The following is an 18,440-nucleotide window of genomic DNA, read 5'->3' as shown; positions in this document are numbered from 1 at the left end:
TTACATATTATTTGCGTTACATTTGATTTTCCTTGTCTTTTCTTGTTCAGGAAAATGCCCATCTGAAGCAGCATGCTAAGCAGAGGCTTTCTCTTGGTTCGACATTTGTTTCCAAGCCCACTCAGACTGCTTTGTTGGAGGCTAACAGACAAGGCCTTGCCCCTTTACCCCTCAGCAGTGTGCCCAGTATCTCAATTCAGACACCACCCTGTGCCAACTTGTCCGTGACAGCCAAGAATGGCAAACTTGCCTCAGATTTGTGCCTTGATGCCAATGCTATGCCCTTAGGGCATATTGAGAATCCAGAAAGGAAATCTCTTGACCAAAAAACTGATAACCGGACGATACTGTTTGAAGCCAAAGGGGAAGGAGATTCTGAACGGAAAGAGATTGATGCACAGGGTTCCTCTGCTCTACTGAGGAAAGAAAGCGAGATAAAGGGTTTGGAGAAGGCAGAGGCATCTTGTCCTCCACAACAACAAGAGACTCTGGTACAGCTGCAACGCTCCGGCCTGGTTCGCCGCCGAAAAGAGCGCTTGGAAAAACTTTCCGGTCTCTTTCAGGAGCGTGCACGTGCAAATGAGCAACGGGGAGCTGGTTCAGCCAAATCCGAGGATGCAATGAACAATTCCAGTGATTCAAGCGGTCCTCTCAACAGGCCCATTGGAACACGGGCAGATTGCGCTACCGAAGTGGCAGTGCCACTGACGAATGAGGCCTTGTTAGCGGTCCTCGGCTCGGGTGGTTTGACGCCAGTCTCGTCCCCGCATGGCTCTACTCTCACCCGCAGCTCCAGCAGCGACAGCCTCCGCAGTGTCCATGGCAAACCGGGCCTTGTGCGTCAACGTACACAAGAAATCGAAGCCCGGATGCGACTTGCAGGACTTACTGTACCTTCTCGACTGAAGCGCTCCAACTCACTCGCCAAACTTGGCAGCCTAACCTTCTCGTCTGAAGACTTGTGCTCGGCGTGCTCCTCTGATGCAGGGACCCTTCTCATGCTCTCTTTATCCCCAGAGCCCGAGCATTCACTCAGCCCGGAATGGGCCAGACCTTGGCCCTCTTCCACCTCCTCAACCTCCACAAACATGGAGGTCTTCAACCAAGGTGGAACAGGACCTGAAGAGTCCAAGAGCTGACAGCAGGAGATTCAGCTTCATCTGTAGTCCTGCAACAATGTTACTCTGAAATATTTATATTTATATGCTTTTAAAAACATTTCAGCCACTTGAGAATACCGGCCATTCACAGAAGAGTGAATGTGAGCGGAAGACTGTCTTCTACAAAATAAATGCTTTCTGTTATGAATATAAACGTAATATTCAATGAATAGGTAAATCTTCTGGACAGGCTTTCATTGCATGGAACCCAAATGGATGTGTATTGCACTGACTGATGAACAGTTCACAAGGTTTTCTCTTTCTCGCTGCTGTTCTGAAGCAAAATAAGCACTCGCCATCCCAGAGGCCATTACTTGAAGGCGTCAAAATAGACTATTGTGTAATGTTTCCATCAGCCCAACCATTTATCGCACCATAAATCACATTATCTGTGACCCTGAATGAGTCACAGATTCCTTTGGACAATGGTCACACATTTGAAAAGGGTTTCAGATCTCACAGCCTGCTGTGTTCTCGTTTCCTGGCTGGATGGTAAAATGAAATGCCTCTTTGCAGTGATTAGGAAAGTTCTTTGTGTGCTGATCAACTTTTTTATCATTCACAGAGCACTGATGATTCACTCACAGGTTTCAAACTAATACCTCATACCAATACAGTACTGTTCATAAGCCACACAGATAATGAAAAAGGAGGACTGGCTGCACCTCAGTGTTTGCACACAATGCAAAGTGTGTGGACACTCATTGGGAAAGAGGTGATCTGTTTGGGATTCTTCTTTCGGATACTTCATGAGGCTGATTAGGACAATCATTTTGAAGGATAAAGAAAATCAGAGGCGACTTCAAGCTGCCGTACTCCTTCCACTGAAATGTTCATACATGCAGTTTCTATTCTTATGAATGTGACTGTCCATCTTGCTGTCAAAATAGCAGTAGGGCGTTTGGGTAATGTTTGGGTTACTATTACTGTTACAGTCTTTAAAAGCACATACATGTACTTGTAAAGATTTGATCTCAACGGGAGCTCCTCCACTGTAGTTTCTCTAGCAGAGCAGCTGCTTTATGTTTCCAAATGGGATATAAATCAGTCATTTACCCAGGTAATGAACGACTGTTAGTTGTTACATTTTATGGCTCTACTGTTCTAACTTGTTGTCCTGTTTGTACTTACTTTGATTTCATTATGGAAAACTGACAGCATTGGCTTTTTGTACCAAATCTATACAGAAGCAGAACTGAAGAATGCTCTAAAGCAAGATGAGACAACACTTTTCAAGTCAAAGATGTGGCATGGTTTCAACAGTTGTTCACCTCAAGAGTGTGTGTATCTGTATGGGAAAGTCTCATAAAAAGCATGTCCAGGTTACATTTTGCCCCTGAATCAAAAGAAAGAAATAAGAAATTATATTTTGTATTTAGGAACTGGAGTTATATTTTTATTATCATTACCATTTAAAAAAATCTTTTACTTCTATTTTTTTTTTTTAATTCCCATTACTCACAATGATTCATTTTAGATCCTGATGAATGCAGTGCTATAAAAATACTGTAGTACAATAATACAAAAGTGTTTAAATTGGTATAAAATAAAAGCCATACAACCGATATTAGAATTTAGAAAAGTATCAATAATATATATTTTTCCAATATAGTAAAAAGATGTGACATTATTCAAGTTGAAAATCAATTGGGGAAAAAAATGAATCATTTTTAACATACAAGTATTATTTCTTAATTTTGATTTTATAGATTTTATTTGATATTCGGGTTGGAAAATGTCCCAGACATGTTCTTGACAGTGAGATTTTCCTTTGTGTGTTTGTTTCTTTGACACTTGCCATAACAGTTTATGTGATCACATAAAAACATATATCCAGCATATATGATAAAAGCATCAATCCAGCTGTTTCATGACATTTGTTTATGTCCAAGAGTCAGTAGGCATTGATTTACCAATCAGTTGGCCAATTAAAGCTTGAGTTGAAGTACTTGAGGTTTATTACGCAGCAAACTTTTCCAATATTTTTTTAATGGATTTTGTACACTTGTCTATGCTGCCACATTGAGTTTGAACAACGGAAATGTGAAGTTTGCGAGTGTTTGCGATTGAGCGTTGCCTTGCACAGCGGCTACACCATTACTGTGAACTATTTTGAACACACTACCCTTTCAGAGAACGTGTGATCTTTAATGTTAAAAACATGAGCAGGCTCAAAGTATACACACGGTCTCCACCTCTACACACACACACAGCAATACACTGTATTTAATTATGTATGTTGGTCATATAACAGAATTTCTGGGAGTTCATGGTACTTGCATCTATAAGTCAACTTGAATCAGTTCCCCTATCCTTTAGTAGATGGTGGCCTGAATGATTTTGGTTGATTGAATGAGCATATCAACACTATTTAATCTTCCTTCTGTGTCCTGAATATTAAAACTGAGATAAGAAATAACTTGCATCCTTCTTAAATGTGCCCCAAACCCTTCTCCTCTCGCTGAAGTCTTTGCCATTTTGTGTCTGATGCCATATTGAAGTCAAATCTAAATCAGAGATTACAGATTACAGTAAATGTAATTGGTTGCATGCATTGTCTTGTGTCATCAACATCAAGTGCCTTACCCAGAAGCACTAGAGGCAGTGTTCTGTGGTGACTCCCATTTGATAATGTTGCCAGTTAAGGCAGAGGCCATTGGGTTACATGGGCATATTTTGAAGCTGGCAGACATTTTCTTGTTGTAATAGAGAAAATAGAAATGTGTCATTGATACTTGGCATTATTTCTTTTTAATTAACGAAAAAAGACATTGCAAACTCATAAAAGCTGTTAGAGTTGCCAAGTTTTAGAGGGTTTTCCTTTACCAGGGGAGCGAGGAAAGATTTTATGCTATTCAAGTATGAAGTGATAACCAAAGGTTTGCATTAAGGAACAATATTGAAATAATTGCTGTAGATCCAAGCTATTTGCCTGGGAGAGATCGTGATAGTAGAATTTTTTTAAATGTTACACTGGTCTGCTCCCAAATCATCCATGACTTTCCTCTAGTTGGATATTGAGCCTCTTTTTTGTGAATTGGCAATGCTGTCAAATTGCAACGCTCACAAAATAGGGAGGGTTTGCTCCTCATTCATTCATTATTGTAATCGCTATTAAGTATGCAGTAATGTTGTCCTTTGTACTGCAGATTTGCTGTAGTTTCAATGCATATTGCACTTTGTACATTTTGTTGAGATGATGTACTACTGTATGTGTTTATTATGGGAATAAACGTTTTCTTTCAAACTAAGTTTTTTCCTTGTCATGTTTGCTGCATTTACTGGCAAAGTATTTAAAGTACTCGGTTTTTGATTGGTTAAGGGCTTTTTGGTATAGTATTCTTACATCATAGGGTGCCATCTGTGCTCTGTCCGTATATTCTGGCACGGCTGTGCAGTTATGCAACTAGGCTAAACCTCCCTGCACGCGTGACGTCAGAGGTTTTGCTGTAGGATAGACAACAAAATATGTTGATACGGCACTTAAGAAACATTTCTTATTAGTATTTTTGCACAAAAAATATATTCATATTAGCATATTAATATACATTTACATTATAAATGTCCTTTTTTCAAAGCATCCTTGCTGAATAAGAGTATTAATTATTTCAAAAAACAATATTACTGACTTCATACTATATTTATGTGTGTCATTTCTTCTTAATTATTATCTGAGAGGGAATGAGAGAGAGCATCCTGTTCTGATCGCTGACATGAGAACCAGTCGCAAAACCGGGAGATTTGTCTTAGTTTCTTTGTTTTTGCAGCTTCTTTTCAGGCAAACTTTTAGTCAATAACTGTAGATGTATTTATGGTTATTGCTATTTTAAAGAGAAGCAAAGAGCCCCAAGACAGTCTCACTACTACTTTGTGTCATTGCACCCTTGGTTGAATGAGTACTGATTTTTATCAAAAGAGTCCCAGAGTATTTTAACCTGTAAGTAAAAATCACCAAAGTGAATACAGAGGGAGTGATTTTTATAGACATCGAACTGAAAATAACGAAGTGCTCTATCAACAAATGAACTGTTATATGATATATATCATACAGATAAGAGTTCAGTAAAACTGCTGTGTTAATACAGGTCTTTGCTTTAATAATATTCTGAAGGCCTTCCGACTGGGACAGATGTGTTATTAATACTATTTAGACAGATGCTTTATTAGGCACAGTTCACCAGAAGAACTTGTCATTTACTCAGCCTCATTTTGTTTCAAACCTGTCTTTCTTTTTCATGGAATATAAAATGAACTGTTAGGATGTTCATGTTGATATTTTCAATATTGAGGATTGTCAAACTCCAAAAATTACCTATTAAACACCTATTAAAACTATTTCAATTCTATTTAAGTCATTTGATCTTGATCGTGTGAGAAATGGACCCAAACTAAAGTTATTCTCTGAAAGTCTTTGCTGACATGGCTGTCAAATCTCATTCATGACATTTGTCAGTGTTAAAAGACACACTAAAAATGACATCATTTGCTGGCATCAAAAATGTAAGGTTCCAAAAGGGCATATCTACTTTGATGCCATAATCAAGTCAATTCGCCTTTATTTCTTTAGCACTTTATACAATACAGATTGTAAGCAAGCCAAAGGTGACAGTGGCAAGGAACCAAAACTCCACTCCATCGATGACAGAAATGGATAAAAGAAACTTCTCTGGTCAGATGAAGCTAGCATGGTGTGGTTTAATTACAGAATGCAACACACATCAGATTGATCAGAGGACTAGTCTGGCTCTCGTGGTCTTGTGCTCATGGGAAATGAGGTCTTCACAGGGGATTTGTCTCTAGGGTTCGTCTTGTTGACATGGTCTGCCTCCTGAACAATGCTATGTAGATTGTGCCAGAGTTTTGGCACTAAATATTAAAAGGATCTGCTGCCCGCAGTTGATTTTGATATTGTAGGTTTTTTTCAACTGGCCAGTGTTTTGAGATCATAGTGGAAGTGGAGAAATATAATGCGATAAGAGCTCTCTCAAGTACTGATAAGCTAAACCATTCAGGGCTTTATAAGTAATAAGCAAGATTTTATAATGTATACAATGTTTAATACTGTAGGGAGCCAGTGCAGTGTTGACAGAACTGGGCTAATATTGTCATACTTCTCGGTTCTAATAAGACATCTAGAAGCTATATTTTGTACCTGCTGGAGTTTCTTTATTAAGCACGCAGAGCAACCACCCAATAAAGCAGTTAAAGGTTCTTCATGGAACCATAAATGCAGAGAAAGAGTATGGCATGAGCAATGACTCTCATAAAGTAATTTTATGATTTTGATGATTGCAATTTTCTCATTTATGGACTCCCTGGTTTCCATCCACTTTTATGGTACGGGAAATACCAGTGTAAATATTCCGCTAAACTTCTCCTAGTGTGTTCTTCAGTAAAACAGAGATCATACAAGATGAACAAATGAAGGCAAATTTTTTTGGGTGAACTATCCTTTAAATATCTAATCGCTGAATCTGAAAGTTGTTGTGCTTCTATGCAGGGAGAGGACTAACTTACTGCATTAGGGAAATGTGACTGTGACATCACAAGAGAGTAATAAAAGCCCATTTGCCAGCAGAACCCAGCCAGTACATCCATTCATTCAACAAAGAGTGGTCTTTTTCCTGGAGTTACGGTGCAGTCACAGGAGGATCAGTGAGTATTCACTTCTTGAGACAAATTGTTACCTTAGAAGTTGATTCCATAGTGTGCTCTCCACTGAGTAGATTACAGTTGCTCAAATTTGGATTTAAACACTTGTTGATCAAGAATGTAAACTTTCTGAGACATTTCATATAGTTGTTGTTCATGTTATTTGGATTCTACATACGTGGGAGAGGCAGTGAGCCACAAGGAAATCAAGTGACTTGCCTTAAGTGTCAGGGTGACGGATGCAGCACAATGGCTCTGTTGTGGAGGTTAAGGATGGGATGGTCTTGCATGGGGAATCCTGACGGTGTCCACACATTTTGCAGAGAATTGTCACTTTGTGAAGAAATGTTAAAAGTCTGATAATTGATTAATGCTACTATACTATTTTAAAGATTAAAAAAATGATTTAATATTGAGCTATGAGACAATGTAATATGAGAAAATGAATTGTCTGTTCTAGTCTGTCCCAGGACAGGACTGAAAATGTCACTGTGTAGCCACGTTTCAACTTTGCTGAACTCTATCATATGACATGGAAGCCTCCAGTTCTGTGTGTGAGTTCCTGTAAATGTGTTTGTGCGGGCTGTAGAAGCAGATGAACAGGAAACACATTGTCACTTTGGAGACTTAGCCTATATTTTTTTATGTGGCTTTCTGCATTACTCCTGAATGCATATATATTACATATTACATCGATACTGATTCAAAGTTCTAGCTGCAATTAAAATTTAAGCAGATATTTCTCAGAAAGAGACACATGTATGCCATGTGTGATCTCATGCATCATAAAAGAACAGGACGATTAAGTAAGTCACAATATTCAATAGATTCAATAGTTTTATGAAATGCAAGATACATTCTTAAAATAAAAAATGTGCAGACAGGAAATGGAGAGATTTCATCAGTGGCTTTCATGAGCATGATGTGTGTCTGAGGTGTGAACCTGTAGATTCTGTGAAGACTATGATTGACAGTGCTTCAGAGATCACCTGCTAAATCTTGTGACTCTAATTCCTGGTGTTCTTGCATTGATGGTACAGTTCATATAAAGAGATGAGCATGAACAGTCAATGGCTGCTCAGATATGCTATAGTCACAAGACTCTGAGGAAAGAAGCACTGTTCCCACCAAAGTCGAGGCTCAAGTAAAACACATTCATTTGGTTAGTTTTGTACAGCAGTGAACGGTAGCTGGTGTTTTTTTTGTTGAACTCAAGTATTTGATTCCAAAAGAAAATTGTGAATAAATAAATCTCTTGCATTTTCAATATGATTCATAAACTGAACTGAATGATTATTATTATTATTTTTAATTTGACATCCAATAGCTTTAAAATCTGATTCAGTGATCCAGTTGGAGCAAGGCTCTTTAACAAGAGAAATACGATCTTTTTTTCTTTCTTTCAAAGCAATAAAGAGATCTTCAAAGCTTAAGTCTGCTGCATCCTCATAATCCATAATGTCATACTGAGCTCTAACCTTAAACACAGAACTTTGGTAAATCATAATTATGAAAAGAATGGTTGAATTCTTTTTATATAATAATAACGACTTTCAGTGTCATAATTATTATGACTTCGTCATCATTTTTACTTTTTGTCTCATAGAGTATCTCATAATGTTGACTTTTTAAATCATAATTATTTGTGATTATTTGTAATTTGAAAATCTGAATTTTTTATCTGAATTAATTTTATTGAATTTAATGAATAATTAATTTATTTTATTTGTATATAAAATTTTATATCAGTTTTAATTTCAAATTTTTGTACATCAAGTTAAATTACATGAAAATGAAAATAAAATGTTGCTGTGGCAACTAGCAAAAATAAAATAACTTTAACATTTTTTTTTTTACATTTTGTTTTAGTTAACGTTTATTTTAACTGAAAATGTAAACAAAAAATTAATTTTTTAAAAGTTTTTTTTTTAAGTAAAAATGTCTTGAGTTTTCTTGTTATTTATTTATTTATTTTACTATAATAACCCTGTCAACCTCCACTTTTAGCTTTTAGTTAATACCAGCTACAAAGAGACCATAAAGTAAGATGACAAGAGCAATGATCAGCTGAAGCAAATAGAACAAGTCAGGTTTGACTATGATTATAAGATTTAGCTCATCCTAAATGACAAGTAGAGACAGAAAAGTGAAATAGACAGTAAGTGAGCATCAGTTAAAGAGACGATTAGTGAGCATCTAACTGTGTACAGGGGAGTGATAGTGTGGAATAATTTTAGATGAACACAGGCACAACCTGCATGCCAAGAGTCATGCCATATTCAACATCTTGTGCTCCACAACAATACACTGTCAATGACATCTCTCTCGCTTTTTTTTACAGAATGGGACAAAACCAGGGCAAGGAGGGGGAGCTAGGGCAGGACAACAGCTCTGCAGGACCAGAGGAAAAGGGACCAAGCCCAGACCCTGGGGGGGCCGAAGAGGAAGGAAATCTAACCATTGAAACTCATGAGGTCTGGACAGATGAGGAGAACACAGCCAGAAGAAGATTGGATGGAGGCCCAGGCAGGGAGTCATCATCACCTACACCAGTGAATGGTTTGGATTCTCCTGGTAAGATGTGCGCTCCCATGGATGAGGGAGTTTTGGAGGGAGGGGATGTCGAGAGAGAGGGAGGAAGAAAGAATAGTGAGGAAGGCAGGGCTAAACCGCTGGCTCCACAGCAGCTGAATGTAATCACACAGTCTGACAGCACATGGGAGGCTGGTGAACCAAACTACAACAGAAAAGACTTGGAGAGTACACTAGAAGACCATCAGGACAACCTAAGGTGTGACCTTCCTGGTAAAGACAAAATTGAAAGGCTTCGCAAAGAAGAAAAGACGTGTGCTTCATATGTAAAGAATGAAATGGAGTCTGTCTGTGGAGATCACGCCAAGCTAAAGAGTCAGGAAGAGGTCAGAAAACTCGATTTTGAAGCTGCCTGTGATATTAGTCTAAAAAGTACATGGCCTACCTTGGAGATTCTGGAAAGGAAGGAAATTTCAAAACCAAGTGGTGGGGATGCCAACACCAACGTTAACTTCACGGTTCAAGACCAAGCTTTAGTCATTACCGAAAATGTCTTGTTGAAGACCAGCATGAATGAATCGCAAAACAAGGGGCTGATTAACAAGCGCACAACATCAAACCTTGTGATGAACTCACAAGCGGGAACATCAAAGGACACTACTAAGGGAATTCAGCACAGCAAAGAAGAAATACAGAAGAAGCTGCCAGTGAATCCACATAAGGTTGTAACAGAAACCCCAAACGCTGAACATTCCTCCTCAGAAACTGTCGAAACCCAAGGGTGGTCAATGAAGGATGTCCACTCAGCCAGAGAACCAGAAACCCCACATGCTGAACAGTCCTCTCTGAAGAACATTGAAACCCAGGGGCAGGCAATAAAATATGTCTGCAGAGACAGAGAAAATGTAATGGGGTGTCAGCCAGCAAATGATGTCATAAAGACCAGATTTACTAGTTTATCTCTGGCAGGTGCGGATTTACAATGCAAAGCTGTGAGTCTGGAAAGAGTGCAGAGCCCAGAGGACCTCGGCACCTTGGAAGTGGCATCCAAGTCACCTTGTTTTCACTCTGAGAGCCATCGACAAATATATGCAGGTGAATTCACACAGGACGAGCTTCAGAAAGAAAGGCAATTTAATGTGTCATACTTGGAGAGCCCTTGGACAAAGGACCCTTCACTTGGGAGATCACCCACTGGAGGTCACAAAAATAAAGATGGCATAAGAGGGACTGAAGAAAGAGGAAATCTGAAATCTGCTTCAAAGGGTCTGTATCATTCCCATGAAAATAAACCTGAGATAAAAGATCTTTCTCTGCGTGGAACAGAAACGGAAGACGGTTGTTTTGTGACATCTAATATTGCCAGTGTAGGTACGCTGGGTGAAAACAAACCCTGGCTACAAAGCTATGAAGATGAGAAGCATATTACATTCTCTGAAGACATTACAGATTCGAACCCCCATAGTAAATCTGGTGTTCAAGTTATGCAAAAAAATGAAAAAGAGGATCTCCCTCTTTTAGCAAAGGCCAAAGTACACACAGAGAAAAATTTAGAATGGTTTCTGGATGAAATGAGTCCACAGGCAGTGATACAAACCCTTCCAGAGACGCCGAAGGATACAACACATGAGATGGATCCAGAACATTCTTCTTCAATAAGTGCAGTGATTGATGCAGAAGATGCTACAAAACAACAGAGGTTAGATGGAAACGCTAATGCTAACTCAGTGAGAGACCGGGTCGGCAAGTCTAATCAGAATACCATCAGCTTGCACAAGGAAACATCTGCAACTGGTTCCATCTCTGAGCTCATTGCTGGTCCAGATACAGCTTCAGGTCACATAGATGATAGGCCAAGTGTGGACAAGAAAACAGAAGTCACTGTGTCTGGTTCTTCTCATCTTCAAGAAAAATGTTTTTTGAAGATTTTTACAAATACGTCAACCCATTCCACTATAAGCCAGACAGACGTATCTGATCAGGTCTGGGCCGCTTGGGCTGCTGGAGCTGCATTAGCAGACAACGCAGCAAACACATCTGCTGCACAAGATGTGCAACATTCCTCCTCCATGTGCAACCTAATAAGTATGCAAGCTAACGAGAAACAAGATAAAGAGCAGAACAAGCTGTCGACACAAGCAAATTGTCATGTGTTCGAGGAGAAACCTTCAAGCCAGCTTGACCAAAAGCACGCAACAGAAAGCAACCCAACCACCATCATGGAAACACCACAGGGTGCACAGAAAAGACATGTTTCTGATATGATAAAGGAAACTATTGAGTTGCAGAAAAAGATGAAGGAGTGGACCAAGCCAACTGAGGCCCGAGTTGATCTGACCTTAGATCCAACACAGTCTGTGAAAGTGTCACAGATGAAAGCAGCATTTGATCCACCAAGGAAATCACCTGACAAAGCACTAGAGAGAAAACCTTCAGTAAGAAAAGGTAGGAACCTTTCTGAGACGGATGCTATTCATACATAAGTATGATTTTTTATATTGTTGTTTTTTAAATATAAAATATTATTTATTATTAACCAAATCTATCTGTTTGTATATTTATTTCATATTTGTATGCAGCAAATAATGATATTGTGTATGCCAGCATAATGGTGCCATCTTGTGGCAATTTACGTTTAAGGAAAATCAACCTCAACATATCACAGCTCATAAATAGAAAAAAGAAAAAAAAACTATCTAAAAGATCCGTTGTGTTTATACTTTGTTGTATTCTCACTATGATAGACCTACCATCAGCGTAACGTACTAATCGAAGTGACTTTACGTTAACTGACTTCACTGCGTGTACGACGTCCCCATGCTGGTTCTACAAGAAGAACGCAGTCACGTCGTCCGCTTTTAAGTTCATACCTGTTCACGCTCAGAATAGGCGGGGCTAACCGAAGGTGTTTTGTGATTGGTGAACTTCAAGGCCACTCATCTCTCTTTTATCTAATTACATTCTTCGTGGGGCGGGGAAAACAAAACAAGGCGTGGCTTCCGGCGAGTCTCGGACAAGTTGAGTGAGGTAGTGGCATAGGAGCATTCGCGCGATCAGGGACCGCCGCTGGGAATCTACAGCTGTCGATAGTACAAAATTAAAGTCGGCCTTGGATATATTTTTCCTACGACAGCTTAGAAGGTAAGAACAGGCGCATACGTCATCTGTCATGTAATGTTTGTAACATGAGGTGAATATTGTATTGCTGTGGGTAACGTTAAGTTTAAGAATCTGTCCATGCGAAGGGATCATGGCAGCGTGGATCAGGCCAGATGGGCTGAGCTGCAGTGCTCAAAACGCATATTGCCTTAAATTCTGATATCTCATATCTGAACGGACATGATTTTAGGTTGGTATATATAATGCTGTGAGTTGTAACGATAGATTAAGTAACGTTAATGCTTTTGACTTAGAAAATTGTGGGAAGAGAAAGTTGCTGCGTCTGGGTCTTTGAATTTTATAATATTTTAATTAAAATTTATACTGATATTAAACATGGAATGTACGATTTTTTTTTCCGTTTTAAATTCTTAGTATAGAATGTTAGAGTCTTTCTTCTGAAGTTGCTAATGTGAAATGTTCGAATCTCGGAATGTTTGTTTGCTGATCACATTAGAAGAACAGAGTGTTGAGTGATCGTTAAACAAATGTAGCTAAAGTTTAACCACTATAATTTGCATCCAAAGCGAATGTGATTCATCTTGATTATTTTTTTGGCAACTTTTAGCTTGCTTTGCTAAGGTAAGGTGTTTACTGCTCAGAGCAAAAATGAAAGTTTAAATCAAGTATCAAATAGAAGTGTCAAGCCTCGGAACACATGATCTCTGGAAGATATGCAGAATCATCAATTCTACATTTATTCGCTTAATCAGTCAACACATCTGCAGAGAAAAATGTTGAGAGATCCTTTATATCCGTGGCCAAGACGTGTTTAAACAAGTTGGGTGAACTTCCTGTAGTTGTTGATTATCTTGTCAGATCCAAGAGGGTTGATCCATTAAAAATCATCTTTGAAACTTAATACATTGTGATGTCTATGTTCATGTTAAAGTTTTAAACATTTAAGACATGATCACCATTTTTGAGAAATGTTGATGAAGACTTGAGATAAAGTCTGAAATAAATTATTGCGATTAAAAGATGTTTTATTCTACATGGATTGGGTCGCACCTTTATGGGTGCTGCCATGTTGACAACATATGATTGTTCTTGTCATACAGTTGACTTAATACTAATAATACATTTCATGAAAAACAGAGCTGAAGGTGAAAATAAATACAGGGACATATGAAAATGTATGAAGTTCACATTTATCTGTTTTTTATTAACTCGAACAATGAATAAAAACCAGATAAACGTGAACAGAAACTTGCTGAGTGCACCTTCAGTGCAGAGAGGCTTCTGTTTAAAGCCATCCCTTTTACTTGGAAACACTTCAGGTTTTTTATGATGCAAAAAAAAATTAAGCTGGAAGAACAATATTTGTTTGGTTATAATTATTCCATTCAGCATAACTCTTACCTTCAAGTTTATCCCTTATATTAAATTGCTCCTCTTTGTTTTGAGTTATTTAGATTGACTTCTTCAGATCAACCCTAAAACTGTTAGTTTACTTGTCTTTTTGGTTCTTGCATTAACCTTCAGTCATCTGAAGGAGAACAAGTGTTTGGGCTGTTACACCCGGTTAGAGTTTTACTGAATATTATGTAGTGTTCAGAGTTTTCTGTGGTTACCCATGTGTCGACCACACTGTAATATTGTCTGGCTTGTTTCAGTTTGACTCACTAACTTGCCAGGCAGCAGGAAAGAATAAAAAAAAAAAAAATCTGTTTAGAAATCTATGAAATTCCAGATATATTTTGTATTGACTGCTGTCTGTTTGCAGTATTTAGTAACTGTTTGTTTTGACTAGGCATTTACATTTTACTTTTTAATTAATTTTATCAGATATATTTTATAGAATAAGAAGGATGAAAGAAAACATTGTGCATGGATAAAAGTGCCTTATGGTTCAAATATAGCCCTTTTATTTCTTTTTTCATGAGACCAGTCTTTGTTCTTGGTTATTCATTGCTGGTACATGACCAGCTTGAGGCCATGCTGAAATCTTGACATGGTAATGTTTGGGCTGGCCGTCAGAATGCATCAGCCTGTTTATGCGTATGGACGTCATTGCATCGGCTTCTCTATGCCAGTTTCCTTGTGCTCCTTGGGAAATGGGTCAGGATGCTGGGTAAAATTAGTCAGGAGATGCAGGATGTTGCTGCAAGGCTGGAGAGGATGCCTGCTTCAGGAACGTGTGTGTTTGAGAGAGATAGAGAGAAACCACTGGATATATATAGGCAGGGAGAAACTGTTGAGAGTTTTAAGGAAGTTTTGTTTCGTCTGAAGACCTGACAGGATCAGGTTGATTTGCACATTTACCAGATAATAACTTTCTTGTGTCCTTTAGGCTGCATTCATCAGAGTATTGAGCGTTGCGATGGATGTCTCATCACCAGCAGGTATGCAGGTTTAAATACAACCTTTTTCAAGACTTGCAGCTCTTACTATAGAGCACTTTCTTTGCTGAAACTATATTGTTGCTCATTTGAGAAAAATTTGCCCTATGTGATATTGTTTAAAAACCATTTTGCAGCAATTAACAGGTCAGAAGCATCACTGTGAAGGGCTTTTGTTTGTTTTTAACAAGACTGTCAATCTTCAATATTTTGAGCTCTGATTTGAATGCTACATTTCATGGCACTTTATTTGTTATACACTTTAAGCCGATGTTGGTTGTTTGCGTTGTGAGTTTGTTGTGTAGAAGCTTATCCCAGTAGGATTTTAAATTGGAACATTTAAGCTCAGTTCACAGATTGTAAAGTTTAACCAGCACATGTATTCATCCATAAAACCTAATGTTTTCCTAAGGTGAATAATGATGTCATAAATCGAATTTATTATCTGTATTTAGGGCTCTATAAAATCATTTTTTTCCCCCAATTTTTATTTTTTTAATTTTCTGATTAAACTTTTCTGGATTATGTTTTATGATTTATTAATCAAATTCAATTTGAACTGATCCTTTCATTTTTTTGACACAGTGCTCCCAACAGAGTTTAAATTAAAACATGGATTAAAAATAATTGTATGTTGCTTTTTAAGTTTTTTGATAACTCTAATACTGGTGTTCTTATTACTTTGAAGGACATTTTTCTGTGCAATAGTATATTTCTGTCATAATTTTATTTAATTTAATTAAGCCAACTTTTTTTGTGATAATTCGGTAGGCTTAATGACTTTCTGATTTCAAAAGTCATTTTTAAGTTTTTATTTTTTTATGCTAAACTGTATTACTTGCAAAATAGTTAGCTGTTGTTTAAACATGGTAGCTGATAGCAGTGGCAGAGATTCTTATACCCTCCACCTGGAGCTTGCATCTTATCTCACTGTTACGAAAGGCACCAAAACCCTAGCTGGAATTCCGTCACAATTACTCTCTTTGACAGGAAGAGGATTGAGGTGGTGTCATCCCCTGCTGGATTCCCTATAACAAATGGAATTCAGAGTGGCCCTTAGCTCACCAGGCTGTTAGAATGCTTTCATTTATTCACTCTCATGTCATCCAAAACCTGCTGAAGACTTTTGCCACTGTGCAAAAATATCTACTGAACGTTTTTATTATAATCAATGGGCACTGAAACTTTCAAGCCTCAAAAAAATCATAAAAATGGCCATAATGACCCATGTCGTTGTCTCACTGGAAGTACACTTACTATATTTTAATTGTGCTTCTGTATCCTGTTTTAAAGCTTGAAAGCTGCTGTCCCCATTCATTTTTATTGCCTATTTGCACGGCTGATGAATTGGCAACAATTTGCATATCTAAACCATTGATTGGTTTATATGAATATAGAAACTAAGATTTATGAGTTGTCAGAAAGGGGTGGGATTTATATTACAGGCATGGCTAGTGGTGGGCGGTATGACCAAAAATTTATATCACAGTATTTTTCAAAATTATACTGGTTTCACGGTATATGATGTTATTTATTTTAAAAAAATTCCCATGCATGACCAGATGTAAACCACATGTTCTACTGATTGAGAGAGGCTACTGCAGTAACTAAGAATGCCCTATTGTTCTGTCATGAGTGAATATTATGTATAGAAGATGCATGTTGAGTGGCTATGCGGTGGTTTTGGCTTTATTACTTTTTTCTCTCATGCAGCGCACTGCCTGCATCTAAGTAACAAAAAAGTGCATAATATTAACAGATGACCTATGCTCATATTTATAATTCCAAACAGTCAGTCAGTGTTTTGTCCTCATTTCTTTACGAGTCGACTGCAGTACGGCCATCTGAAAGCGATGCTTCTCTGCTGCTCACTGCACAGAACAGACACCGAGAGCAACGACACTGCGCCAGGAGAGTCAGGACTTGCGCTCGCAGCACAGCACTGGCGACATCTTCCAACTGAATCATAGCTAAGGTTTATCCAAAAAAGTTGCTAGGTTTGTCAGTATATACATTCTATGGAAAAAAAGCAGCTAAAAGCATCTGAAAGTTGCTAAATCTAGCGCTGAAGTCACGCTCGTTTGTGTGAGGCACGGGACCTGAAGGCATCGGGCGGTGGATATATATGTGGGGGTTAGTGGATATTGTGGATAAGTTCTTCTGTGTCATCATGTTCTACTAGTTCTACAGCTTCAGTTTCTGAACTTTCCCGCTTTGTAACACATACAGTTCTGTCCTCGCAACAGTGAAAAGAGCCCTTTCTCAGACGCATTCTGAACAACGTTTAAACGACATTGGTATTGCAGTATTTAAAAAATTCATATTATAAGAAAACTATTAGTATTCGCTATGAACTGGTATACAACCAAGCATTAGGCATGGCTACCCAAGGCATTACATGACTAAAGAGGACAACTAAATTAACTCTTAAATACCTAAGGGAACAGAAACTTCTTGTCACCGTTTGACAAAACACACCCTGTCTGATGAGGAAGGAAGCAACATCATCTGTCCAAATAAGACTTTTTTTTTTTTTTGGTTAAAAATTATCCCAAATAAGTTATTGAGCAAGTAGCCAGTCTGTGTTTAAAACTATCTCCTTAGCTTTAGCCTAGTTCACCACGATAAGCTTATAATAATGTTTTCTAATTTGACTGGTTCGGGTCACTTTCAAAGTTTGCTGCCGTCTTTGCATCATTATTTCATGTCTGTAAAAGTAGGACTGCGGAAAACACTGCCGGAATCGTGGAATCCAGTCATAAAAACAGAATTCACAGTTTAACGCGGAATGTCACAGAATTTGGCAAATTTTGAATGAATTAATCAAAAGTAGGTCATTACACTTAAATCAAATTGCAATAATGGACCAGTATCTGTACATTTTAAGCTGCAAACGTCGATTTAAATATGAATCCTGCATGAACTTTGTGTCTCTGTTAATGAATGGTGCAGAGGTGCGGTTTTGTTTATTACAAATACTGAAGCCTGCTTGAGGTTCAAGGCGATTTCACCGTCTGCAGTCTCACTAAATAAGGACGTAAACACATCGACATCCTTGAATAGAACTTCAGTAATTAGGAGTAAACTTGATAACCATGTTTGAAAGTATTATTAGTCATTTTAACTGAACATTTTAACTGGACTGGTGCTTTTTTTGGTCATTCATTGTTTCTGTAAAAAAAAAAAATTGGGAAAAAAACTAACAAAAAATGCTGATAAGAAAATAATGATATGAATTCTAATAATAAAAACTATAAACCGCACTAAGGATTACTAAGAATTACTGATCTGCTGGATTCCTTAATATCAGTCAGGTTTTATGTGTTCACTCGAACTGATTTGCTAAAATCAAAATAGGGACGATATTAAGTGAGTGCTAGCCAATGAGATAGCCCCCCCTGGCAGTTCTTAAAAGCTGAAGACTTCCATGGGAATGACGTTATTTTGACAGGCAAATACAACAAAGAATATTGTTTAAATATAGCGGGTCAATTAAATCTACCCCCTCTCTCTCTCTCTTTTTTTGTGTGTGGGAGAAAGCGATGACAATTTGTGCACCTTTACACTAGAGTTTACGGTACATTAAATACAGGTG

At 38.0% G+C, this 18,440-nt stretch overlaps 3 protein-coding genes across 5 annotated transcripts in view; all 3 read left to right on the top strand.

Annotated features, from left to right (window-relative positions):
• The window catches only part of LOC128012920 (protein phosphatase Slingshot homolog 1), a 33,637-nt gene extending 29,226 nt beyond the window's left edge, over window positions 1-4,411 (top strand). For both annotated transcript variants that reach the window (XM_052595511.1, XM_052595521.1), the window contains one exon: window positions 51-4,411. In XM_052595511.1, coding sequence (XP_052451471.1) covers window positions 51-1,139 — 1,089 coding nt within the window. In that variant the 3' untranslated portion in view covers window positions 1,140-4,411. The remainder of the gene's footprint in view (window positions 1-50) is intronic.
• Window positions 4,412-6,753: 2,342 nt separating this feature from the next.
• LOC128014998 (uncharacterized) lies at window positions 6,754-11,827 on the top strand. Its single transcript, XM_052598760.1, has 2 exons — window positions 6,754-6,815; window positions 9,154-11,827. The coding sequence occupies exon 2, from the start codon at window positions 9,155-9,157 to the stop codon at window positions 11,825-11,827; it is 2,673 nt and encodes an 890-aa protein (XP_052454720.1). The 5' UTR covers window positions 6,754-6,815; window position 9,154.
• Window positions 11,828-12,320: 493 nt separating this feature from the next.
• LOC128012889 (coronin-1C-A) overlaps window positions 12,321-18,440 on the top strand; it is a 44,291-nt gene continuing 38,171 nt past the window's right edge. The window contains exons 1-2 of one of the 2 annotated variants that reach the window (XM_052595468.1): window positions 12,340-12,485; window positions 14,797-14,848. In XM_052595468.1, the coding sequence (XP_052451428.1) occupies window positions 14,827-14,848 (22 nt within the window). In that variant the 5' untranslated portion in view covers window positions 12,340-12,485; window positions 14,797-14,826. Of the gene's footprint in view, window positions 12,486-14,796; window positions 14,849-18,440 lie in introns of both variants that reach the window. The other variant, XM_052595476.1, reaches the window with a different exon arrangement.

Source organism: Carassius gibelio, chromosome A5 (assembly GCF_023724105.1).
Source record: "Carassius gibelio isolate Cgi1373 ecotype wild population from Czech Republic chromosome A5, carGib1.2-hapl.c, whole genome shotgun sequence".
Lineage (NCBI taxonomy): Eukaryota > Metazoa > Chordata > Actinopteri > Cypriniformes > Cyprinidae > Carassius > Carassius gibelio.
The sequence above is the reverse complement of the archived record's forward strand: the minus strand, read 5'-3'. Positions and strand labels throughout refer to the sequence as shown.

Coding starts and splice junctions, on each gene's coding strand:
- LOC128014998 (XM_052598760.1), top strand. CDS start 9,155: ATGGGACAAAACCAGGGCAAGGAGGGGGAGCTAGGGCAGGACAACAGC.